At 43.5% G+C, this 26,808-nt stretch overlaps 1 protein-coding gene across 6 annotated transcripts in view; it reads right to left on the bottom strand.

Moving 5' to 3' along the window:
• The window catches only part of zmiz1a (zinc finger, MIZ-type containing 1a), a 109,338-nt gene that overhangs the window by 23,834 nt on the left and 58,696 nt on the right, over nucleotides 1-26,808 (bottom strand). For 4 of the 6 annotated variants that reach the window (XM_039621703.1, XM_039621697.1, XM_039621702.1 and 1 more), the window contains exons 4-6: nucleotides 12,331-12,441; nucleotides 9,540-9,653; nucleotides 4,223-4,328 (exon numbers count right to left, since the gene is read on the bottom strand). In XM_039621703.1, coding sequence (XP_039477637.1) covers nucleotides 4,223-4,328; nucleotides 9,540-9,653; nucleotides 12,331-12,399 — 289 coding nt within the window. In that variant the 5' untranslated portion in view covers nucleotides 12,400-12,441. Of the gene's footprint in view, nucleotides 1-4,222; nucleotides 4,329-9,539; nucleotides 9,654-12,330; nucleotides 12,442-20,107; nucleotides 20,226-26,808 lie in introns of those variants that run through there. The other 2 variants (XM_039621700.1, XM_039621698.1) reach the window with 2 other exon arrangements.

Here is a 26,808-nt window from a genome sequence, read left to right as displayed (position 1 = left end):
CTAAACATAAACAGATTTCATTAACATTTGCTATGCGTAGTTACTTATTTACTTGTTTACGCTCATGGTTGTATTTATGACATTCCTAACATGTGTCACCGACAGGGAAGATTCAAAGTGCCCTCTGGTGGGCAAACAATGCAACGTCAACACTCGCAACATGGTTGAAGGGTGTTTCTCCCACCTCGTCTTTGTATTTAAATTTTCATTTATCTGCTGTTATAAGTGCAGACACAGATTAATATCAGCCAGTAATCTCTACCCACCTATACATTTGTTGGGCTCAAGCAAAAAATGAAAAAAATCTATGTGTTTGGTACAACTTTGTAAGTAACGTATCTTAATAAGAAGCATATTTCTTTAGCATGCATTTAATCCCGACAAAGCAGGTATGCGTCACCTTGGCAACCAAGTGACCATAGCTTTAAAACGTTGTATTTTAATCAAAGGCATAATGTTTTTCTAAACCCAACCTCACAGTTTTAGACCATAGCTCTAACCCAGTAGTTTTAATGTCCAAACTTATTCAGGAAACTATTTTAAATAATAACTTACTGACATAATATGACAATCCAAGTTTCATGTTTTTTTACTGTCACAATAAGGCCATACCAATATATTGGCTTCCCTGATATATCAGTCAAACTTTATTCAGGAAGATGGTAAAAGATGATAAATAGTTTTTATTTTACAAACTTTTGTGAGACTGTGCTAGTGTATCTCTGTGAAACAGACAAACAGAGTGGAGAGAAAAGAAAAGGAGACACAGGTCATGTGAAGATGATGTACTTGAGTTTATGACTTGTTATGCGCAGCTTTCCAACAAGTGCACATCCATCTAAATTCTCTGGTTGAGATGAAAGCTTTGTTTAGTTCTAACCCTGAGCACCTAGCCATTGTCCCGTGTTCTCCTGGCAACGCTGGTTCTTGTTTTTGCGTTTTCCCCTCCGCTGACTGGAAAAGCACCTTTTCTGTTTTACTGACTTCTCCTTTCACAAACTAAGCAGGAGGAAAAAACCTACTGCTCAAAACTTCAGCACCGGGAACCAGTATTGTGAGCGAGACTTGCTAGTACAGGAGAGCAGGCTACAGGAAAGCTGCTGAAGGAGGGGGTGGGGACTAGTTTGCAAAATCAGATATATATTTATAGCATTAAGCGAAAGCTAGAGTTAAGTCTATGCCATGTTAAGGCCTGGAAAAAATGTTGTATATGTCATTTTAACGTATGCAGATAAGGTTTTATAGTTCGAATCATTGTTTGGATAGGGACTTTAACCTTCTGTGTAAATTACAATATCACTCGAGATTCCAGTCTAAATAACTATTACGTCTTTGAGTTAGACAAAGGGAAAACAAGTAGCAACCTGTGTGTATCTTAAACATTAAAACTAAAAAAGCTACCATTCCAGGGAGGAGCCGCCTCTAATCCAGGGCATGTCAAGTCACGCTGGAAACATACACATTCAAAACAATCCAAGTCACACTTAAGATGTAATCCAAGTACAAACAACAGGAGGAGATATTGTCAAGGAGATGAGGTGACAAGCTGATAACTGCAAATAACTAAAGTTGATCTTGGTGACAATTTGTGAAGCTTTTCCTTCATAAAAAGAAGATAACTAACTTTTTATGAGTTTATATTCAGAGTAGCAGTTTCACTGAAAAAGGCAGCAGAAAAAGCCTCGACAGATTATGTGGTTGATCTAATTTCTTATGTGTTGTGTTTTGTGTATTTGTAAGGCGGAAAGGGCGTCTCGATCATCTAATGAACCTCTGAGGTGTAAGCGTATTTGTACTAGACTACAGATTACTGGGTGTAAAACATAAACACTTAAGTTTATTTTTCTTTTAACCTGAGCTTATAGCATGCCTACTCTAAAAAAAAAAAAAAAAAAAAAACATGGAGCAAAACATCAGTGCTAACATCCTACTACGCTAACAGCAGTAATGCTGTGTATCTATGCTGGTTCTGAGAGTTAACAGTGCTAATGCTACGTTGCCTAACAGCAGATAGGTCTCTTCTCTGGCTGATTCCAGATTAGAGCAACATACTAATCCCCCAGGCTTCACTGCAGGGTCACAATCTCCAGACAGCTCATCGTCAGCTGCCTGCTGTTGCTGAAAATCTTTCTACTTCACTCGACAGGTCTCACAGTCAGCAGTTTATACTTTCATACTGTGCAGCTATGCCTTTGTACTTTGTTCATGGGTTCAGTTACTTGAAAAACACTTAATTGAAACACACAAAAGGGTTGATGTAAAGATTAAAATGCAAAATAAGCCTTCTTGGAAACGTACAAGTTTAGTGATTAGTTTCTAATATGTTCACTCAGCATCTATTTTTATTCATTCTCCAGTAATTTGTGGCTGCAATTTAAGAAAAAACAAAAAACCCACAAATATCATTTTAAATGTTTTTGTTAAGCTGCTCAAATGGAGAGTTGGGATAATTGTTTTATCAATTTCTTATTTGACTGATGCTTTCAAAGAAAGTGTCAGTGTGATTGATCTGCAGTCTGCCTCCATCCCTGAGGAGCCTACAGATAGCATCCCAGACTCCTTGGCCCTTGTCTGGGCTCTCAGGTGTCAGATTCACAGGCTTCTGTCGCCATGCAGACTCCGAGAACATTGTGCTGGAGCTGCACAATTAGACACACACGCATGCATAAATGCACGTACATACACACGCACACGCAAGGCAGGTGAAAACACACAAACGACCACACAGACAGCCAACACTTCTCTGCATCTCTTTCTGAGCGCATGGATGTATCTTTGATTTCATGCACACATCTTGTCTCCGCTGTCATCCCCTTGTCTGGTTTCTCAGACAGACGTCCTTGTAGGGGAGCTAAGACGGACGCTCAGTGAGTAAGATCCGCCCTGAGTCATATCTGCTTCCCACCCCAGCAGCCTGTCTGCCCTGTTTAATGGCTGGCTGCATCATATCTCACATCCCTCCCCCGACCCCGCATAATTACACTATAGTACCCATTTGTCTCCTGTACATAAACAGCTCTTCCTGAAACCCTCGTGCTGTCTTCTATTAGATCCCAGAACCATCAGCAGGCCTGAAGATGATTCTGACTGTCAGTCGGGCCCAGCCCAGCCCAGCCAGGCAGCCTGCCAGCCAGTCCGTGCCATGGCCTGGACAACAATCATATTATCCCAACGCAGGAACACAGAGAGAGAGAGAGAGAGAGAAACACAACAATCAATAATGTACAATGACGTCTGTCTGACCACTTAAGTTCCTCCCAACAAGATGCTTCCCGCCACAACTGAAAGCTGATATTCACCCTTAGCAAATGCTCATATCACGGACACTTTGGACAAAAAAACAAAACAAAGCAGAAACTCCCTTCTGTACATTTAACTGCAACACATTTAACTGTAGCCTGTATGAGGAATTACAGGATAAGATTTCAAAGCCGTTACTGACATAACTGCAGTTCCTGTTTTCCAACAAATGACACACGTTTAACTTGTCAGAAAAACAAAGAAACCAGACAAAATATTTGACTCTTATTATTCCTACTCATGCAACCGCTGAATAAAGGTTTATCTGTGCTCTGACTGGCTGACAACAGCTTTGTCAGGTTTCTGTCAGGCAGAGCGAGTGGTCCAGCACACATCAGCGACACCTCTCCAGCCATCCATCTCTTTCTCTGTCTCTCCTCTCTCTCCCGCCTCTGCATGTTTCACGTTGACAAATGTACAAGAACAGGCAGCTCCTGCAGGACTGTGGGAGGCGGAGAGGCGGGGAGGGGAGGTATGGATCGGGGGAAATTGGATTTGATAGATAAATGTCTGAGGATAGCATTACTGCTCACTCTTTCTCTTTTGGCTTCATGTGTATGTGCGTGTAGGCTGCACACACGCAGTGCGGAAACACTGTTGAGTGGACTCTTTTTCTCAGGCTACCTCTCAGACGGCTCATCTCAATAGCACATCAATGTTTAATGGGAACTAAAAATAACTTCACATTATAATGCTCCATGGACTTTTTGTGTGATGTTTGTGGTTGCTGGTAGAAATCAACCAACCACAGATTCATGGTGACTTTAACAGACATTTCTTTTTTTGATTTATTGAAACTACACAGTTATTTAATTAATAAGCTAAACTGTCTATTACCATAAGACTTTAAGATGTGATTTTATGATATCTGACTTGTCTTGTATACAAAGAAAAGTTGTTTTTTTTAAGTGATGGGTCTTACCTGCAGATTTAGGAGTGAATTTGTCCCTGTTGGCAGCACATACAGCCAGGAGCCTGTAGCCCAGGTCCAAGTCAAACCCCTGCTGAGCAGCAACGCGACTCACCACCTGGAGAAAGAGCAGCGGATCGTGAGTATAGCTGCTGTCTATTTATCAAAAGTCCCCAAGTTGAATTTCTAAATATTCTCGACTGCTGAATTTATTAACTGTGCTCATATTTTGAGCCACTGTTGTAAATAAACTTCATTTCTCTTCAGAAAGAGTGAACGCTCACACACAAATACACACACGCAAAGACAGACAGTAAGATTAATGTGGAGTCTGCAGTCTGGATCGCTCCAGTGATCCACAGTTGGGACGAGTTTGATGACTGTATCCTCCTCCAAGAGAGGCGAGAGTGCCAAACCACAGTCATTCTCCAGGAGGAGCAGAGCTTATGAAGGGTCACCTGAAACAAGTCTACACTGACCAGGAAGTGACCTGGCCAGAGCGCGACACCCAGCCAGCCGGAGCGTGAGTCAGATGTCCAAACAGATGAGGAGAATGTGGGACTTTTTCATAGTGCTAGTAACTTTTTCTTTTTTTCTGAGATCATACTGAAAAGTGCAGGCTTTGTTGAATCTATATGTGACAGGGGAAATACTATGTAATTCTGACTGCGCAGAGCCCAATATAAACACACATTCACTCGGAGTTCCCCTGTACTCGCTACCAGGCATCCACCACCCAACTAAAAAAAAATCAATCAATAAATAAAAAGACCACAAGGTGATGGTGCATTACCAGCTGCTGGCCGGATATTACATTGCCCCAGATGTTCTATGAGTGGCTCAAATGAAAACAGGAAGGTATGCAGTTCCAGGGGACGTCCACAGTGGGGACTAACCTCTGGATAGTCTCCAGAACTGTCTGCTCTGAAAGCACCTGAAATAATAGGTATTGGGGTATTTTTCTGTCGATTAAAGCTTCAGTTAGCGGGTAAATATTTTAGAATTAAGCATTCTCTGAGTGCGCAAAGGTTTAAAAAATATTTCAATAATCCTTTTGTGTTAATATCTTGAAGTTGAACAGTCTTAGTACATAAAGCAGTAGCCTCACAGTATCTAATATAACATTTCAGGAGCTACTACGGGTTGAAGTTCAACAGGACTAAACAGGAAATGTTTATTATAAGGGAACCCAATTTACTTTTGTCTAAGGTTTTCTAATCCATCTACTATTAAAACACAAAATAGGAATAGTTCTCGAAGCTTCTTTAGGGACATTTAAAACTCTTTCTTGGATGTTGGTTGCATTTTGTTGTGCTCTGCTCTGTCAAGATGATCCCATAGTGCTTCAATAATTCTGAGGTCTGGGCTATGGGGAGGCCAATCCATGACCGATGCACATTTCTATCCAGTTATGCTTTACTGCTCTGTCAGTATGCTTAGGATTATTGTCATGCTGAAAGATGAGGATCTTTGCTGCAATCAGAGGATCTCCAGATGGTAATGCATGGTAGATCAAGTCAAAGGAGTTTGCAAAGAAAAGCGTCTGGACTTCTTTAAGTTGCTTGAAGACGTTTCACCTCTCATCCGAGAAGCTTCTTCAGTTCTAAGGTCAAATGGCCGAGAGTCCCAGATTTAAACCCAGTGGGAGTATCCCCAAGGAGGGACAAAGGACCCCTGGTGATCCTCTAATCACATGCGCCAAGGTGTGAAAGCGGGTGTGGGACCTAATCAGCCAAGGTTTTGGGTGAGCTCATTGTGAAACCTGGCCCCACCTTGTCATGTGAATTCCTGAGGTCAGATGGCCCAGGATGTGAGTGGGCGTTAAGTCGTCTGGGAGGGAACTCAAAACTGGATTATAGATGGCAGACAGTTGGTGTCGTAAACCACCGCCTCTGTTCAAAGATGGTCGCTCACAGTGGACATAGATGGCTTCTTTCACTCCTCTTTCAAACCATCTGTCCTCTCTGTCCAAAATGTGAACATTGGCATCCTTGAAAGAGTGACCTTTATCCTTAAGATGCAGATGGACTGCTGAGTCTTGTCCTGTGGAGGTGGCTCTTCTATGTTGTGCCATGCGCTTGTGAAGTGGCTGTTTGGTCTCTCCAATGTAGAGGTCTGGGCATTCCTCGCTGCACTGTACAGCATACACCACGTTGTTCAGTCTGTGTTTTGGAGTTTTGTCTTTCGGGTGAACCAGTTTCTGTCTGAGTGTGTTGCTGGGCCCAGACCTCTACATTGGAGAGACCAAACAGCCACTTCACAAGCGCATGGCACAACATAGAAGAGCCACCTCCACAGGACAAGACTCAGCAGTCCACCTGCATCTTAAGGATAAAGGTCACTCTTTCGAGGATGCCAATGTTCACATTTTGGACAGAGAGGACAGATGGTTTGAAAGAGGAGTGAAAGAAGCCATCTATGTCCACTGTGAGCGACCATCTTTGAACAGAGGCGGTGGTTTACGACACCAACTGTCTGCTATCTATAATCCAGTTTTGAGTTCCCTCCCCAGACGACTTAACGTCCACTCACATCCTGGGCCATCTGACCTCAGGAATTCACATGACAAGGTGGGGCCAGGTTTCACAATGAGCTCACCCGAAACCTTGGCTGATTAGGTCCCACACCCGCTTTCACACCTTGGCGCATGTGATTAGAGGATCACCAGGGGTCCTTTGTCCCTCCTTGGGGGATACTCCCACTGGGTTTAAATCTGGGACTCTCGGCCATTTGACCTTAGAACTGAAGAAGCTTCTCGGATGAGAGGTGAAACGTCTTCAAGCAACTTAAAGAAGTCCAGACGCTTTTCTTTGCAAACTCCTTTGACTACAATGACCTGGATGAATGAGAACCTTCACAGACATGGTAGATCAAAATCAGACTGTTCCATCATTTTAACAAGAACCCAAACACCACTGGGTGAAATGGAGCGCAAAACCATGACAGAGCCTCCACCGTGTTTAACAGATGCCTGTATACACTTACTGCTGCACCTGTCTCCCAGTTTCCTCCATATATATTGATATAAAATTTCAAATTTGAGTTTGTAGCTCCATCAGACTGATTTCAGCACAGTCTTGTGTAAAGTGGCAAACCTCAGCCTTTTCTCCTTGTTTCCCTTTCTTAAGACTGGCTTCTTGACAGTCGCCCTTCCACTGAGAACATTTGTGATGAGGCTTCAGTGAACAGTAGATGGATGAACTGAAGGAGCAAATACATCTATCAGGCGGCAGGTTTTAAGCTAACAGTTTTTTGGGAATCATCTTATTGGTGCAAAAATACTTTATGCCTGTTAAACTGTGTTAACTTTGGCATTTTTTTAAAGATTCAACAAAAAAAGGGAACAAATAATGTGTTTTTGCAACAGGATGCTAGTAACAAGGTGCCAAAAGCTACAACTTAAAATCGGTTCTTTGCTAAGTCGTCTGTTATATGTAGACACAACACTGATTCATCCTGTGAATTAGGTTCCTTTTTTATGCTTGAATGATTCATAGGCCAGTGTTACAGGGGTAAGCAAACATAAAACATTCCTCTTAAAATAATCATTTATAATAAGTAGACCTAAAATGAGTCAAAAAGCAGCCAATGTCCAAAAAAAGACTTTGAAAGACCTTTAGAAAACCTGTTGAAATGTTTCTCCAGAACACTTTAAACAATTAGAAGCAAGTCTGGCTCCTTGGAAGGAAAACACAAAGAAAAGAGAGGTGGCTCGACACTTGTGCACAATACTGTAAAAATCTTGGGAGGTGAAAAAAGAAAGAAAACTGGTGAAATGATGTCAATAATAGGGTTTATTTGATTGTTCCATTCAGGAGAATAAAATATGCAATTCTACACTTCCAGTGCAACTGCATTATATCCATCTGAAGCTGCTCAGGACACATCAGGATTAAGCAAACTATTCTGACAAACGGTCAAATCGTGTTGCTGTCAATGGCTTAATTTCCTGCGTGAGTGAGTCTGCCCTACAGTTTATACAAGGCAGGCAGCCAGTTACAGAGGCTAGCATAGATTCAACATGGATTTAACAGTGTTTCACCTCATAAGCCTTTTTCAGCTTAATCTCCCTCTGAGGATGTGCATCCAAGCACATATTTCTGTCAATATGAAAACAGCGCTGTGAGAGGTGCTGAAAGGGTTAGTAGGCCACTCACTTTCTTGTTTATCTATTTGCCAAAGAGAAAAGGAATCAGTTTTGTAGTTTATTTTTAACTGCTGTTGAAGTCATTCGTGAAAGACAGCTCCTTGTGAACTACGTGGGAGAATTTAGAAAACTGTGGAATCATATACAAAAATAATACATATGTCTGCATCCACGACGTTACCGCCCACACATTTTGCATAAACATAAAGAAACAAACAAAACAAAAAAAACACTATACCTGTCATGTAAAGTGATTCTAACAGTGGAATACTTGTTATTTGCATCATCTCGTCCTGACTCTAAAGCCCCCGGGGAACAGACGATGTCCTCCACATGGTGCATGCGTTCAATTAACAGTCATGTTTAAATTTCTCTTTGGATCTCTGATACATAACTGGCATGAAGACAAAATCCTGAAAGAATGCACAGACTTGTTGCGTGCTCTAATTCTCCAGATAAGCAGCAGTTTGCTCTAAGTCTGACGAAACAATTTAGCTGATGGAAACCGCACCATGCTGAGAGGGATCTCAGTGGTGGGCTCGATTGTATAGCTCCTTATCGGCCTTTAAGAGGCTTTTATTGTGATTTACACATTAATGAGCATTTATCTGTTTGCTCACGTGAACGCTTGGGCTGGGAACAGCGTTCTTTCAGTGCTGCAAAGGCTTATCTTTGGAATAAACACGTGAAACACACAGGTCTTTGCTCTAAGGGCTTGCACACATGGCTGCGCATGTAAGTACGTGTGTGAGAGTTTTGTACACACCTGGTGAGAGCCAGCTCTCTGGCCCTGTGCCCAGATCGATGAGCAGCAGCTAGCGAACTGAAAGGCGATAGCCAGAGGTGACTGGGTAGTTACAAACCTCTTCATACCTCTTCTGTGTATGTGTGTGGTTTTGTGTGTGCACAGCACAATGTAGCAGCAGCTGACGACAACTTCTGTCAAGAGCCTAAGCAGCTAGATCACCTCTGGATACAAATTACAACGTGCTATTAACAGCTTTGTAAAACAATCTGAAATATCTACATGAATATTACATGAAACTTGTGTATATACGATCCTAAACGTCGGCTAAAAGCCTCAGAGGTGGACACATCCTTATCCAAATCTAATTACTGTTTTCCTTGTCCTCAAAAAGTACCTGAAAAACTCAACAAAAACCATAATTAGTGTTTGCGTACCGTCAGACATCCCATGAGACTTTGCTCGAAAGGTCGCTGGAAGGCCCGGGGATCTCCACACCAGTCGAGCAGCTCTGTGGCCGCTGAGTGGAAGTTGGCTGGGTTCTGTAAGTGCTGTGCAAACAGACAGAAAGGAGACTGCTATTAGAGACAATGGGAAATAATGAGTGTTATTTTTTTCGCATCAAGTACAAATTGGAAAAACACTGAACCCAAGTAGTTTTGCAGCCTTGTTCTCCCCCCCTTAAACTGCCTTGATTTAATGTCTTGTGTTTCTCCGCAACCCTGTGAGGACCTTGACTCTTTCCAATATACGCCCACTCAGGGCTCAGCCGCAATGTGGGAAGAAGATCACACCCATATCAACAATGATGCCAGTGTTTCTTGTTAATCTCTCTTGGCAACACCCATCCCTCACCCCCATGACCCACACAGCAACCAAATCTTTCCCTCCAATTCTCCTTCTCTCACTTCCCCTCATTCACTGCCTGTTCTCAGAGTGTAACAGAGCCCAGGCACCATTACTCCACTGGCTGACTTGGCTGTGCACAAAGAAAACAACCTTGGTCCTGGCAGCTATGTGTGCAGACTCAATACGAGCCGTTGGTGTGTTGTCTAATCTCTTTGAGTCTCTGTCTGTCTCTCTCGCTTGTTCACTGAGGCCTGAAACAGTTGAGTCTTTTCTTCCCAGTGTCTGAAGGCTACTGAGGCTGGCAGGACACAATAAGCGGTTTTAAAATTGGGCTCCCTTTCTTCACGGCTCAGGAGGTTAATAGCTCTGAAATGGCGCAGAGCTGCAGCTCGTTCACTCGGCGAGATTGAGCCCACTTGAAAGCATTTATTATTCTCATCTAGAGCTGAAGCGTTATGTTTTGTGTGCTCTTGGAAAGAAGGTAGAACTATTGTCTTTAGGGGGCAGCAGAGGTGAGCATTTTTCAAAGGGCAGCTTTCTGGCAACGTGTGACAAAAGGGACTCCTCGTTGCAAATGCGACGTGTCAGGCCGGTGCCCGCCCACTGAGAAAATCTCTGAGAGTGTCCAACGATATCATGGGCTTCAAGAGAGGCCTTGAGTGACTCATCTTTTGTGATGTGAAGATTAAGCATTATAGAGTTAGTTGTAGACTCTCACAGGAGTCTGACTGATGACGAAGAAAAGCAGAAAGAGTGAGAGAAAGTGAGAGATGCTCTCGTCAAGGTTCAGTGAGAGGGAGGAGAAGAGCCTGCTCTAGATGAGTGATATAATCTGGCATTATTGCTGCTTGATGGGAGGCGTATCAGCCTCCAGCGCGAGAGGAATCAGAACTAGCACAGCAGGGGCTGTCTGTCTAGATCTGAACTCACAGCTCCTCCTGCCGCAGCGCTCGCCACCAACTCTGCCTGACAACCTCGACTCTGGTGTGAGGGGGAGGACAGCGGAGTGAAACAGCTCAGCTGAGTTTCAGGAGGAGGATGGGGCCTGAGCTGTTCTTGTTGTTGTTTAGGGTTGGATGAGGACAAGAACTGGGAAGCGGGGGAGAGAGAGCAGCCGCAGCAGTGATGGGGCTTTAGCACACCAAGAGACAGACGTCTGACAGACTGTCCTCAGCGAGATGACGGACCGACGTACTCCTCTTTTTAGGCCGGCAGTGGTTCAGGCTGTTCAGTGCTTACCTGGCTGCAATAAAAAAAAAAAAAAAACACCACACAAAAAAGGGCATAACAGCTGGCTCTCTGCCAGCGGCTTTCCCCAAACCAAAACAACACCCTGCTAGCAGAGCTACCACAAGCTCAGCGCTCAATGACTAGCTCAGAGCCTTTGAAGTCAGGTTTACTACAAGCTCCATTACAGCAAAAGCTGAGGAGTACATAAAACAAACTACAATTAGTGCGTTTATTAAGCCAGACGTGTTAAATCCGCCTATTAAAGGCTTATCGGTGACGCCAAGGAAAGTAAGCGAGGGGGATTTTAGACGTGAGCAGTGTCAGTTACTTCAAATTGTATTCACTTGAAATGAGCTGACGTTTCAAAAAATAGAGCCTTTCTGAGATTTGGTGTCATGCAAAAGAGCTGAGGCGATCGGAGCCTGTTCAGATGGAGGTTATTATGAAAGGTGCGCAAGAGTTTAGGAGGGAACGCGGGAATAAGGGGGTGGAGGTGGGAGGTTCAACAATGGGTAAAGAGAAATCGCAAAAAATCACAAGCTAAGAAGCCCCATCATTCACTGAGTCACTCTAAGGCATGGTGTCATATGGATGTTTTCAGATATAAAGCATCACACCCACGTAGCATAAATGAATATGCCCACAGCCAGCCAGCTAGCCAACCAGTCTATGAGCTCTTGTAGACGATTAATCACAGGCAGAGGCGGTAGCCCTGGGTTATGTCTGTCTGTATGTATGTGTCTGTGAGGAGTCTCCTGAAAGCTGACAGTCAAAGAAGTATTTAAGCAAAACCACAACAAGGGTAGGCAAACGTCAAGCATCGGGAACGTGAAGTAAGGGAACACAGGACCAGGAGAAGAAGGGAGGGGGGCTGTTATGTTGCTAGTCGCTTTGAAGTCTGTTCCTGTGTTCGCTGCCAGATTTGCCTCCCTCTCTCTTTCTCGCTCTATGACCCTGTGCAACTTGATCTGTGTGACTGGAGCTAATGGCCAGAAAAACTGATGCCCAAATAAGGTGCTGAGGGGAGAAAGTAATGCAGGAAGGATGAGGAAATGTACATTCTTCTGTCTTTGCCTCTAAAAACTGTGTCTGCAAAGGAGTAAAATAAGGAGGAGGAGGGGGCTTCTACACACTGCTCTGCATACACACCTGTTTGATGCACTGCAGCCTGTCATTGGTCTGCTGGATGTGCCGGTCCATTGATGGTAACGTGTTCATCTTGATGTCTCTATCGGGACTCCATTAAAGAGCTCTTTTACTCTGTAAAAGAAGAGGATGGGGAGAAGTACAAGTGTTACAACAGGTTTCTGTCAGGTCCCCCAGTGCGTGCAGAGTTTGCAGGCTGTAAATTTCAAACAGTAGCTCGAGAAATTTTTCAAACTGAGAAGCAGGCTTGTTTACGCGCTGACTCACTGAAGGGTTTGATCAGCCTCGAGCGCATATTTTTGGCAAATGCACGAAACTGAGATGTCCTGCAGCAGCAGCATTAATGACAAACGGAAACACGGTGAAACTGAAAGGAAACTTTTGCAGCTTTTTTGCTACCTATGTGAGAAAAGTCTCACACTGCAAAAGAGAAAAGACAGCTGTTAGCAACCCTCAGAGCTGAAGTTATCATTGTGCCGTGGACAAACAAATCAAACAGAAGATAAGGTTCTTCTTTTTCTCTTTCTTTGCAACAACATGAATAATTGCCACCGTGTGTTCACTTTTCTGAGCATCTCAGAGAAATATGTTGAGATTTGGATTAATGGGTATCGTGCTGATTTGCCAGCGAAGCCCCCGTCCCTCACCGTCCCTCTGTGTTTATCTCTATCAGTACTGGTCCGCCTCACATTCCTCCACACAAAAGGCCAACAGAGAAACCACAGGTGGGGGTGGAAAGCTGCTCAGCACTGATAAAGGGTCCCCCAAGATCCCCTGCTGCGAGAAACAGAGCGAAAGAACAAACACGATCGAAACACAGTGCTGAGCCTGAGAGTTTTCATCTGTAGCGCTCAGTCTTGTGCACCTATCTTAGAAAGAGCACAGCAATATGCACACTCTCTCTCTTTTACACGCGCGCACGCACACACACACACACACTTAAGAGCATGTAAACACAAAAGCTTGAATTCTTCACTTTGATTAAGCGTAAAGGTAAAACTTCAAAGCAACACTTTAAGAATAAGACTGTATTACTAATCCTCCGAGCTTAAGCATTACCAGATTAGAGTTACACAGAGTGCACTTACAAAGTCTTGAACATCACCAATACACTGCTTGCATGAGTAACAAGGAATTCTGGAGCAAATGTTATGAAATGCCGGGCAGGGAAATGTCTCATCGCGCTGCACGGTGTGGGCGCTGACTGTCCTGAGGAAACTGCTAAATGCGTACAGTGCGAGCCACAAAGTCACTCTGACTGTGCAAAACTTGACCCCTAACTTTGTGTGGCCTAATTCTGCCATGCTGCTGTGTCTCCCAGCGTCCAGCAGATGTCTCCCTCTCCTGCTGCTAACCAGCATGTCTCTTTTTATACACTACACCTGGAGCAAGTGGTCCAGAGAGGGCTCCTTTAAGCCCTGACAAGTGCTACAAATCCCCCTTCAGCAGGCAGGCAGCTCCACAGACCGCTAACAGGGCACGCTTCAGCCCAGCGCTGGCCGTCTGACCTTGTGGCTATTGATTAACTGTTTCTCCTCCAGCTCCCCTTCCTGCTGTCCCAACACATCAAGACTAGAAAGAAAAGCGGAGGGCCGGGGGCTTTGGGGTGGAGATAGCTACATATTTTAACCATCTTTCTTCCCTCCTTCCCTCTGTTGCACTTTCACAAGGTCCAACACACACACACACCCCTCCCCATCAACATACAGCTCTTTTGTTAGTCGATGAAAAGATGGGCCCTGAGGTTCTGAAAGGAAAATGAGGTGGAAATGTGACTGGTTGGCCAGGCTGCGCTCAGTGAGCGGCATTGTAACTGAGACCAGAAGCCAATTCACCTGACTGACCGACTGTCCGGGCTGTCAGAGCACCCAGCAGCACACGCCCGTGTAATGTGTTGCGTAACAGATGATGCTCCATTGTAGACGGAGCAGAACTTCTCCCAGTTGCCCCACATCCTCACTCCTCCTCCTGTACTTTCAAAACGAAACACGCTAATCTGTTATCTGATCACTGGGAGGGGAAGCTAAATGTTTTACCGCAAAATGTTGAAATCTCTGCTCTCAGTTTTCCACAGATTCACTGATTAGGCTGGAAAAAAAACCTTATGTGTGTGTCTTAGTGTAGCAGTTGACTTTTTTTTCCCCTCCTTTCCAGAGTTATATTTTTCTGTTTTTGGGCAACTTCCATCATTGTTTGAGCATGCACAAGCCACAGACAGACCTGCTTAATCTTTATTGTCTTCCCAACATCTTAATCAGCAACAGTCAGCACTGCTTACCCGAGGTGCAAAGGAAAGCATTACACATCCAATTATGATGTGCATATTACGACCTCCCTACAAAAAAGCAGTGGGAGGACGCTGCTATGAATCAGTGTAGAGTAAGAGCAAAATATAAGCAGTGCTAACATCCAAGGAAGCTTGTGTTCTTTTTTTTTGTTGTTTCCCTCCTTCTCTTTCTGTTTCTGAGCAAAAACGAGCTCGGGGAAACGGGGCAAGAAATAAGCAATCCTAAACAAAAGCACAGTGATATGAAAGGCCCTGAAGAATGGCAGGAAGAGGGCAAGAAGCGCTAGGCTCGGTGGAGAAAAGAGACAGAGAGAAACAAAAAAAAAAGTGAGAGTGTTGAAATGATCTCTTCATTATCAACAGCAGCAGCACGCACATGCACAGACACAGCGTACGATCGCTCATAGCGCGAGTGATTTCTCATTTCAGACAAATGACTACCACCTTTGTCAAGTGCAGTGAGCTTTGTGAATGTGATCGGTCGTTACACGGAGGCAGCTGTGCAGGAGCTTGTGACACATCGCAGTGCTGTGCATTGCGTGGGAGTACATTAGGAGCAGGGTTGGATGATACGGTTGCAATCAGCGCCTCGATAGGTCAATCACAGTATTCTCCAAAATCAATGCGCAAGCAGTGAGATGCTAATGAATGCAAAATTACCTGCGTAGACATCAGCTGCCGTTACAAACTAAAACTGTAGAAGCTGTGTGCTGTGCACTGATGAAAGAACGGGCCCCTTTGCTCCCTCGAGGGCCAATCTGAGACCCACTTAAATAATCTGTTCACACTCACTTAAAAAACAACTAAACGTGTTAAAAGCACATTTAAATAATATGTTATAGGTTTATAGCGTGCCAGTAATACATAATAATAGGTCCAAAGTTAGCTTTAACTTAGCTCTGTGGTCACAGAGCATTACTCATAATCCCATATGACTTTTTGATGACTTGCCCATCATCTTTACAAAGGCTGCATTGTTTCTGTCAGTCACTGCAGGTCGGCAGTTGGGTCCTTACAATTTGCTTTTGTACTTTAGACAAAAGGATGTAAATGAGATGACGAATGAAAAGATTCATGTGCGAAATAAACTCCTTGTTGGAGTATAGCAGGACCTTATAATTTATTTTATTAGTTCTTAATCATAGCTTGTTGATAAATAATAGTAATGTAAAATTATCTGCCTTATTGAGGATCCAAACTTCTGCAGCTATGCAAGCTATAAGTGCAACATGCTGTCGCCGCTTCCTTGAAATTTTTTAAATGATTTTTAAAGTTGAAGTCGGAAAAGGTTTCACGGTGCCTCGGGAAGGGTCTATTTCAAAATAATGAAGGGCTTTTACATAACCGCATGGAAAATTATATACTGTTTTAATGCTGAATCTATGCTGTAGGTGAAGTCCAGAGGGGAGTGCTGAACAATGAAAAAAAAGAGCAATCTGATGAAGTCTGACCAGTGATCAACTTCATTTTGAAAAGGAGAACTCTGTTCTCTGGACTCAGCGGGGGATCTTCACTCCTCCTCTTCATCTTCAGTCATATGGCCACAGATTTTCTTTTCGCTCTCCTCTCCTACAGCCCCCAAGACATCATTAGAGCCACCCAGCATGCGAGTCCCTTACACCACCTTCCATTTTCCATTCTATCATTTTCTTCTCCCCATCCCTCATATCTCAACCCTCCTGCCACTCTTCTTTCCTCCCTCACTCCCTCCCTCCTCCTTCCCGGGGCCCCGTGTGGGAGCTGCCATAACAGGAGGTGGAATGGATTCATTTGCTCTAATGTGGTTTGGGCTGCAGCGTGGCACGGCACAGAGCGACACTTTATCCCAGTGCACCGAGCTTCTCTCCCTCTCTTTCTCTCCCTGTGTGCAGTTCATGTGTTTTCAAACAGGCCAATCAACACCACTCAGCTGTGCTGGCCTCTCTTTACCTCTCCCTCCCACAATCTCTGCTCTCAGTATGTCTGTAAAAAAGCCACCAGCCATTTCTCTCTCTCTCACACATACACGTTATTATCTTTAGTGGCAAACTCACAATGCCATACAGCAGCTATTTTCTTTATATTCTCCAGTCCACTCCATTTTGTCATCAGCTTTCTTCATTTTTTTTCTTTACAAACCTCCTTCCATCTTCATATCTTTGTTTTTCTGCCTTGTTTCTGTCTATTTTGTTGACTCCCTGCTAATCCTCTCCTCCGCTAATCTCTACCCTTCTCCTTTTCCCTCTCAGCAAAGCCAACTATTAGTCATATCGCTCCCTCTGGGCTTTATAAAACTCAAACCCTCTACACCATCACAACCACCAGCCTCTATAAAAATGTGAAACGACTTGTCCCAGGGGTGGAAAAAATAAACTCTAAATGTTGCTGTTTGTTTATCTTCTGTTTTAATGTGACAACCACAGGAGCACCGGGCAGCTATGTGACACCCAACACTGCAATGCAAACAGCTGTGATGTGGGGATATGCGAGCGGCTCTGCTGCCGTCTATAAATATGGAGCTTCTGTTGTGGAATATTACAGGTATGCGCCACCAGATACCCCCGGGAACAGACGATTATTTCACCACTCTATATGTAAGTTCAAAAAAGGAGCACCATGTGCTAAGTTAATGGAGACGTACCGCAGCAAGAACTGAATCCTATAATCTTTTAAGTTAATTTTAATTAACACAGTCATGGTGATGACAGCTGCTACAATTAGTTACCTTTTAAATGATCTTTTTGATTCATTTTTCTGTTTATAGGGTAAAAAATAACTTTTCATGAGTTGCAGTACTGTGCAAAGGTCTATTGACTGGAAAATAGGAAATAGGCACAGCGGTTTATTGAAACACTGGCAAACATACAAGGATTGAATTTGTACACTTCTAACAAGCTTGAAAGTCAATATTTGTTATGATCACCTTTATTCTTCAACACAACCTGAACTCTTTTAGGTACGATTTCACTCCATAAGACTTTTCTCTCTGCTTCCTGCTTATGAATGACAGCCATCCTTCCACTGAGACCATTTCTGATGAGGCTTCAGTGAACAGTAGATTAATCAACTCAAGCACCAGATGATCTCAGGTCCTGTGTCAAGTCTTTGGCGGATTTCTATTACTTAACAACATGACTTTAAGGTACTTTTTTTTTTTTTAGACCTGCCACTTCTTGTTTTCTCCTCTATTTGTCCAGTTTCCTCAATTGTATTAAATGACATGCTGCACACTGCAGAGATATGCCAAGTTTTGAGAATCACCAAAAATATTGTATTTGGTGTTTTTTGTAACAAAATGCCTAAAGATACAATTAAGCTGTGTCTTATATGTAGCCACAACACCGGTTCACCCCTTGAGTTAGGTACAAGGACCAGCAAATGACTAAAGAAAAACTTTGGAAGACCTTCAGAAAGCCTGGAGGTTTGATACTGTCTTTAAAAAAAAAAATCACAAAAAATGACTCCTTGGAAGCCAAAAAATCAAATAAGGGGTGACTCAAGACTTCTGCACAGCACAAAGCACTAAAGCAGTGTCGACAGGTGGTTAAACTTATGATCATTTCAGCTCTACCAGGACAAGTTTAGAAATATAAGTAACATAAAGCCAGCAGTGAGATAATTCTACTAAGCTTTGCTATCTTTAATGTTTTACCACTTTCAGAACCAACTAGGAAAACAAAATATTTAATGAAATGTTTTGTATTAACAATGGGTCAAATATAGTTTTGTCTGTGAAAGATATTCCCCGCTGAGAGAAATTCACAGATAATTATCCACTGACTTTGTAGTTCCATTCAGCTTTGTGGAGCTTGTGAGCTTCTTAGCTCTCTAACGTTTCAGCCACATCAGAAATCTATTTTCAGGGGAAAAGTTCTGATAAGTTCTCTATACACAACCGATAAACAAAGAGAAACCTGGAGAGGAGAGTTTCAAGGCTCCCTGAGGAGCTAGTAGGCAACAAAATGGCCAAAGACATTTATTTGCACATGCTCTCTGTCTGCTGCATGTGCAAATAAAAGTATGTTTTGTCATGAGCTTGCACTTTGACAGCATTACAGTGGACAAATCCTGGGTTGCAAGTTGAGCTCTACCACCTGATAACTATAAAGCTAAATGCCAAATTACTAATCCCATATATTAACATAATAATACAACATTTTGTCACATTATTATCCGGGTCCAGCTGGGTTTACATTTGTATTGTCTATACAGGAATAATAAGGAAAGGCCATTTATCTAACCATGAGATACAAAAATCAGGTCATCCATGAGCAGAACAGAGCTTTGAGCATCACATGATGAATGAATGAACTCCTTATTCCATACAATGTTCCAGTTCCAGTTCCTGAGGACTAAAAATACCAACTGGGGGAGATTGTATGTCCTGGCTGCCACATATGATTTTCCACTGTCACCAAAGGCGAGATTTTATCACTAGAGATGCAAAAGAGACGAAGCAAGTGAGCATGTGTGTGTGTAACATTATGACAGTGTGTGTAGCCTTCAGGACTTCAGAGGCAAGTCTGAAGTTTATTAAGTGGGATAATGGAAGTTTAGTATGTTTTTAGGAATATGTGAGAGGAGAGGAGAGTGATTGACAGTGCAGTCTGACAGGCTTGTGTAAAGCTAACCTTATGGGCCTGACTCCAGCAGAGCTGTTAGCTCACACACCGCCCCCCGTGGCTGCTGAATGGGTAAACTGACAAATTCCATGTCCAGCACTGGCAAACTGCTGACCCAAATGCAATTAAACAACATCCACCAGGGTGAGTGTAACACATCAATGTACGGTAGCATATGAATGCGCATGTGATATGTCTGTGTGAGGAGAGAGTGATGAAGTGTGTGCAGGAAGGAGAAACAGAGAGACAGGGGCAGAGGGTGAGACTTACAAAGAGTGAGTGTGATTCAATCTGCTCACTAAGCCATGAAATGGTATTGGTGTCATTAGGGAGAGCAAAAATATATCTGTGCCAGCCTGCCCTCCACTCCCCTTGTCTCAGACACTCCAAATGCACAATCTTACAAAAAAAAGCTACCAGTCCAACCTCTCTGCACATAGTGGAACAAAATGTCCCACTGTGCTGCAGCTTCTGCTGAGCATCCTTTATTTATCCCTGTGGGCGAAGCCTTTAAACCATAAATAATATTTTTTTTTAAATCTCCGGAAGTACAACATGTTAAACTATAAACATGTGGACTAACCTTTGCATGTAATTTTACATTCTAACCCATACCCACAGTGCCATTGTATTTATTCATTTATTTTAAACACAATATGACGCTATTTTGACAAAAGAGTAATGCTAGGTCTGGCTAGCTAGTTGGCTAGGTGTGTTAGCCCTGTGCTAAGACTGGCAACCCTATTCCAGGCGTACCCCGCCCCATAACTAGCATATGCTCCAGCCCAACAACAAGCCTGAATTTGATAAGTAGAAGAAAACAGAAAGATCGATAATATTTTTATTAATATAATTTAAGCTAGTAAAAAAAAGGCTTAAAAAATGTACTTACCAGAGCGTAGTTAAAGCTTCTTTTACTAGCATATTGCCAAAGAAGACGGAAGTCTTTATACAAATGGGGGTGTTATAGATAAAACATTACCTAGATTTATGGGAGGGCGGTGTTTAACAAAATTGTGCATTGTGTACGAAAAAAGAGAAAAATTCTAACACGGGAGCCCCCTAGCGGGCATTCAAGGAACTGTAGTTTTTGCCACCTTTACATGGGCTAATTTTTTCAGCTCCAAAATAAAACCACAGTAATAACAGTACAGTACAGAGTGCCAAGTACTCTCTTCCTCATTCAGTTACCACAAATCATTAAAATTACTAATTACTAAAGGTCCTGTCTTTATCAAAAGCCTTTTTTAGGTATGAAAATACCTTAAAAAAAAGAAAAGAAAAGAAAAGAAAAGAAAAGAAAAGAAAAATTGGCAATTAATTGTCATTGAAATTCACATGCCTTTAGGAAATTACAGGTACTATAATTTATAATGACTTGTTCTTGGCTTTTCATACCATCAAGCATGTGTTACTGCTATCCAGCAAGAAATAAACAGCTAAGATATTCTAATGTTAATCTAAAAAAGGTACAGAATCCTTATTGATTTTCTGACTGCCGTGTCTATAGCCGAGCATTGCCTGGAGTCGGTACAGAATAAAGGACTTGTTCAAGGACACTCAAACAAGACTTGATGTTTACCAGTACATGCACCAGGGCCTCCCATATGAGAACAGTGTGTATCAGAGATGCAACAAACCCAAACAAATCACTTTTTCAAGCTCTGAGTGAAATCCTTTGACAGAGGATTTTTACAGAGACCGCTAAATAACCTTAGAGATAGCGAGACCTGCCTACACGGGTAGATGGGAGAGCGCATTCATCTTGCTCTTTGAGAGTTTGCTCACTGCCGTGCGAGAGCGAGAGGAGCAAACAACACAAAACATCTGCTCGCTGTGAAAATGAAACAGCCTAATGGTGTACACAGAGCACCAGTTTCATTCACTGAAGGGACAATCCACACAGGTATTATTTGGCACAGTGAGCGCAAAAAAAAAAAAAAAAAAAAAACAGCGCTGAAAGGCTAATGTGCTTCACTGCAGCATTTACAAAACACTCTTTCAGAGCTACAAAGCACTCCAACCGGGATGTGCGTGTGTTTATTTGTCATCTCAAGTCCATCACATCAGCTTATCTTCACGCATGCATGTGTGCGTAACATGTGGTGATGTGTGACATAGCGGGCACGCTCATAAGCAAACGCCACCAAACCTCGACAGGCTTTAAATGTGTGTAATTTTTTTCCTATGAAAGAATCATATTCTGCGGTGGCTTCGCTTGTGAGATTCAAGGTATATGTAGAAAGAGCTCAGGAGGACGCGACAAATGGATGGGAAGAGAGGGGGAGACAGAAAACACTCACACAACATATTACGTGGAGCGGGAGGCAGGGTGAGGCAAGCGGGGGGGGAGGGGGGGCTTGAAGAGCAGGAGAGAGAGAGAGAGATGGCGAGAGGTCATCCTTGGGTAATTTGTTTTGGTCCTCTCAGAGCGCAGACACACAGGGAGCAGGTAAACCAATTACAGTGTGACATGAATCACTAAGACCTACAGGCAGCCACACAGCTGGCCAGCCAGAGCAGCCAAACAGTCGACCGAGAGCGCGCTTGTCTCTTCCTCTAAGTGCTGGTCAATCACAAGCCGCAGCCCTCGTCCCTCCCTTTGACCACGACTGCACATCTGGAGGGAACCGATGAGAGAAAAAGACAAACATAATTTCCCCCATGCGCTGAGAGATCCCGCGAAACTCCCGGGACTCTATCGCCAATGGATCTGGATGCTTTTGTGAAGAAAAATACTTTACCCCAGCCGCAGGACTGACACCAGCCCCCCCACCCCCCCGAAAACGCAATGCATCACGGACAACAGCGGAGAGGCATTTACCAAAAGTGATGATGGCTTCATCTGTGATAAATAAATCTATCTGACAGTCCTTTGGTTTCTCAGTTCCGTCCCATTTTCGAACCGCAAACAATAACGATAATGATACGGCTCCTTTGAAGAGGTTGTATGTCAAATCCTAATGGATGTTAAAGCCAATCCAAATACCCCAGGGGGAAGTATTTACACGACAAAGACTTAAGCTTTTACTTTAATTTCCTTAATCACCCGACGGCTGCCAAAATGATGTTGTGTCAGGCCTCAGTCATATCTACGCCAGTGGCTATAAAACAGAGGAGCAACTTGAATAAACAATCATCTAGGTCTCCTTCTCTAATCCTCGAGCTGATGCTAAACTGACAGTCGCATCAGGAAAAGCCACCCAGCATCAGAAAAGGGAAGAGAATGTAGTTGACAAGGAGAGGGATTGGACTGGATTAGATATCGCCTTGGCACTTGGTTTTATTTGATGTGGCCTTGGTGCATGTTGTAGATTCAGACGGGGTAAATATTTGATGAAGGGCGTTGGTGTTGGGCTTGCTGCTGCCAGGGGCTGTTCTCGGGGAGCAACTAATAAAGACGCCGGCGAGCAGGTTGTCGATCACCACCGGGGGCGCCGGCTGAGCTGAAGTGGCAGGAGACTGCAACCTCAACCCGGCGGTTACCCGCTCCTCGAATATTAGCCACCTTTTTTCTCTCGACTGTACATCGGCATGCGCTCTCATGCGCAGACACACATTGTGGCACGCACCAGCGGGGCTGCGACGAGGTTTCCTAAGTTTTTAAATCTTACCATCTTGCTGCCCCCTTGAAATTAACAAGGGCCTCCGAGCTGCTCTCCCAGAGCCACTAACTGGCCATTTGCACTGTCTGGCTCCTCTCACAAACCCTCCCCTCCTTTCCTCGGTTTTCTCTCCATCACACCCGCTGCTCTCTTTCCTCCTCTCTGTGTCTTTAACCCCACAATTTCCTATTTTCCTTCCCTCCATCTCTATTGTCTTCCTTTGATCTCCACCCTCTTCATCTCTCCTCTCTTCCCACCAAACCTCCTCCCCTCTCCTGACTCCTTGTTCCCTCCCTCCCTCCACCTCCTCCTCCTCTTTTTTCCTCTCTCTCTCTCTCTTTCTCCATTCCTCTGGCCCTAAAACCAGCCCCTCGGCCGCCCGCTTGCGCTCACTCAGATGGCTGTTACCATGACAACCCCGTTCTTTCAGCTCTCGCAAAATAATGAAGACAATGTGTTTTCCATTTAGATGAGTTTTCTGGTGCAGCGGGGAGATATGGAGTGTCCATCTTGCCTCCTCTTTCACTGCGGAGGAAATGTAATAAAAAAAAAAGAGGGTTTCTAACCTCTCTCACTCTCTCTCTCTTTCTCTCCACGACACTCCCTTGTTCTGCTGCTACAGGCTTGTGCACAGGCAGGTTAGGGTGCTGGGAGCCAGATGGGTGTTAAAGCGATAATAGCAGCAAATGGTTGGAACTGTGAAAAAGCGCATCATCTAATCCTCTACATGTTAAAAAAAAAGCTTTACAGGTTGTTATGGTATATTGCTGATTCTTTAAAAAAAAAATAAAAAAACTGCAATGAAGTCACAGGAGCTAACTTGTCAGTGACAGATTACAGAGTCCTGCTCCCTGTTGTCAAATCCAAGCTGTGACAATGACAAACTGTGAGCATTTCAAGTTTTTTTTTTTTTTTTTTTTTTTTTTTTAGGAGTGGGGGGCTTAGCGATGATATTTTTTTTAAAGCATAATGCTCCAGTGCGGGAATAAATGCCATAAAATTGATGGAAAGAGCTTTCTTTCTTTCCTTTTCTCACTGGTGCAGATTTATTAACTTCACAGAGCACACAAGGGGAGCTGCAATGCAACAACTTGTTAGCGCTGAGAAGTAACATTTACGCTCCTTTAAGAGGTAATTCAGTTGGAGCATGCTGGCATTTTCACCCAGGGGTGCAACGTAAACAAAGCAAATCCTGGTTTGTTGATTTTTTTTCTTTTTTCCTTGCAGTGCATCCTCTCTATTGCCAACTGTTTTGCAATAAATAAAAAAAAAACATTGCATGAGTCCTGAAACCTCTATAACGCAATGTTTTGTCTCTCTAGCTCCTTGTTGTTTGTGTTTATAAACACTGTTTGGCCTTTGCAACGCCTGAAATATAACGGTCATAAATTACAAATCTGAAGCAGCTTATACGCATAGGTCGGGTTTCTGGTTCGCACGCTCCAGACATATGAAGCCTTCTGCTCGGGAAAGACATATATGCGAGAAAGCGAAAAATGGGAGCAGTATATGTCTGTGTGTTTACAGTGGAAATAGTGAGTCTGGGACATTTTCTTTGGGTCTCTTTTCCAGTGTTTATGGAGAGTGGTGAGCAACAACACTTCCTGAGAGGAAAGCCAGCTTTCCGAGTCCAAACCCCATTCCAAGCCGCGCAGACGGGGAACGCTCTGTCTCCAATTTATGTTTTCCACCCAGCGCCATGTAAACACGAGCACAGAAGAACTGGTGTGCGTGTGCAGAAGGACGGGTAGGGTGGGGTGGGGGGTGTTTCAGATAATCCACACTTGCAAAACAAAGGCAGGCGAGCAGACTAATCACAGACAAATGAGCCAAAACATCTCAGAACAAAGTGATAGCCCAGCAGCTCCCAGTGTTTACCAGCTCTAACAGGCCTCTCTCATGAAGCTGTGACAAGAACATGACGGGTCAAGCTCCATCACAATCCAGCTCTCCTGACCTACTCATCTCTACCTGACCTGTCAACACAGTCGACAGAAGGATCCAAAAAAAGGAAAAAAAGAAAACGAAAACTCTGCTTCTCACTTGCCGTCTCTCTGCCGGCCGCACTCTGCTCGTTCTTAATTACATCCAGATCAGACTATTAATGAAGTCAGTCTGATTTTAACAGCGTCTACGGGGAGCGAAGGAGGGGTTTCCTCATCCAGGGAGCATATCAAATAAAATCGGGCTCTTGGCCTTGACAGGTTTTGTCGCCAATTAAAATGGCACGCTACACCGAAGTAGGGGTTAGGGCTAACTAATAATTATTTTCACTGTTGATTTTCAGTTTTTTGTTTGTTTTGTTTTTTTTAAATTAAAAGCCCCTGTTTAGCATGACTGGCACTCAAAATCACAACGTCCCTCTGGCTCCCAGTACCTGGTTTTGGTGATGACATCTTCATAACGGCCTCTAAAAGCATGAAAAGTCTCGTCTGGAACCAGTGAATGTTAGACATGTTTCTTTTTTGTTGCTTGACAGATTACTTTAATGATTAATTGATTATCAAAACTGTTGTTGCTTAATGTTCTGTCCTTTGAGATGATTAATAGACTAATCATTTCAGCGCTAACGCTGTTTTCGGTACTCTGCGGGGCCGGCTAGCTTCCTTTACGGAGACGCATCAGCCATCAGCTCATCTGTTTGAAGTGCAGAGAAGGTTGTGACAGCCTGCCATGTGTGTTGATGTATACATTTAAACAAACCGAAGCATCAGCTGCAGAAACTCCATCACATTGGCTTCTTTCTTCTCCTGCTGTTTATTTGCCTGCTGTGAAGTAAAACTAGCCGCGTTTGATCCTCAAAGAGTACACTGCCAGCCACGCACATACAAATGCACGAACAAATATGAGGCAGGGAAATTATACAATTCCATATGTATACAATAATGGCAGTCTTTTGATGAGCAGGCTGTCAGTATGGGGGCTTTAAAGTGCTCCAGTGATGCAGTTGCTTCCCACATGCGTTTGTATTTGATGTACAGCATGTGGCGGGAAACAGCCTCCGTGCCACAGGCGCTCTGATCTTCTTAAGGCACTCCTGTCAAAAAGCACGATGGCAACAACACGCGCCTTAACAGTCTCATCTACTGTGTATGTTTACACATGTGAGCCCGTGCACGTGTGTGTGTGCATGCATGCATGTGGCATCGGGTGTGTTCTGCGTGCGCTGCCTCTGTCTGTAATACCATTGTCCGCTGCCACCTGCAGCGCACACACACCAAATCCCGACAGATCAAAACACCGCACTCCATCAAATCCAGTGAAAAGCCTGTTTACTGATGATCTGGTGTGAAGACAACAGGCAGCTGGAGTGGGAGATAGGAAGGGAGGAAAAGAGAGGAGAAGAGAGGGAAGGAGAGGTGAGGGGTGAGAGCGGTTGAGGCGGTGAAGCTATCGGGGAGTGGCCCACTGCAGGGGCCTTTTATTATGAGCCATTGTAAAGGAACTAGGTGGGATAATTGCTCTCCTATGCCCAATGTGAAGCATGCATTTTTAATGAGCACACACTGTTGCTCATTTAATATATAAGCAAGAGACAGATGACACAGAAATGCTATGAAATGTTGATGTTTATATGGAGTGTTTGAGACAAAGATATTACATTTTGCTCCGTTCAGTTTGTCGTGCCAGAAAGAAAGAAATACAGATACAGACTCCGCGGCACGCTTTTTGTGTTAGATGTATGTTGGCATGTGATTTGCTGTGTCTCCTGTAGCACCATAGCAGTAATTAAAAATTTTATTTCTTGTCCAAATCAATGTTCCTGGGAAAGATTCAATTAAAAATAGATCAATGAATATTATTTTTTGCTGTAAGCTTCAAGTTTTATTTTTTCCGCACATGAAGGCAAACTCAAAGGTCTGCTGTTCTTATTCCTGTTATTATAAGACAGACAGGATTATGGATTTGGTGACTGAATCTCACCAGTAACTAGTTGATCATCCCATTCAAACTCGCTGCCTGTAAGCCAGCAAATTAGATGCCCACT

The sequence above is a fragment of the Oreochromis aureus genome, linkage group 13 (genome assembly GCF_013358895.1).
Source record: "Oreochromis aureus strain Israel breed Guangdong linkage group 13, ZZ_aureus, whole genome shotgun sequence".
NCBI classification, from domain to species: Eukaryota; Metazoa; Chordata; class Actinopteri; order Cichliformes; family Cichlidae; genus Oreochromis; species Oreochromis aureus.
Note: the sequence above shows the minus strand (reverse complement) of the source record. Positions and strands in the feature narration are given on the sequence as shown.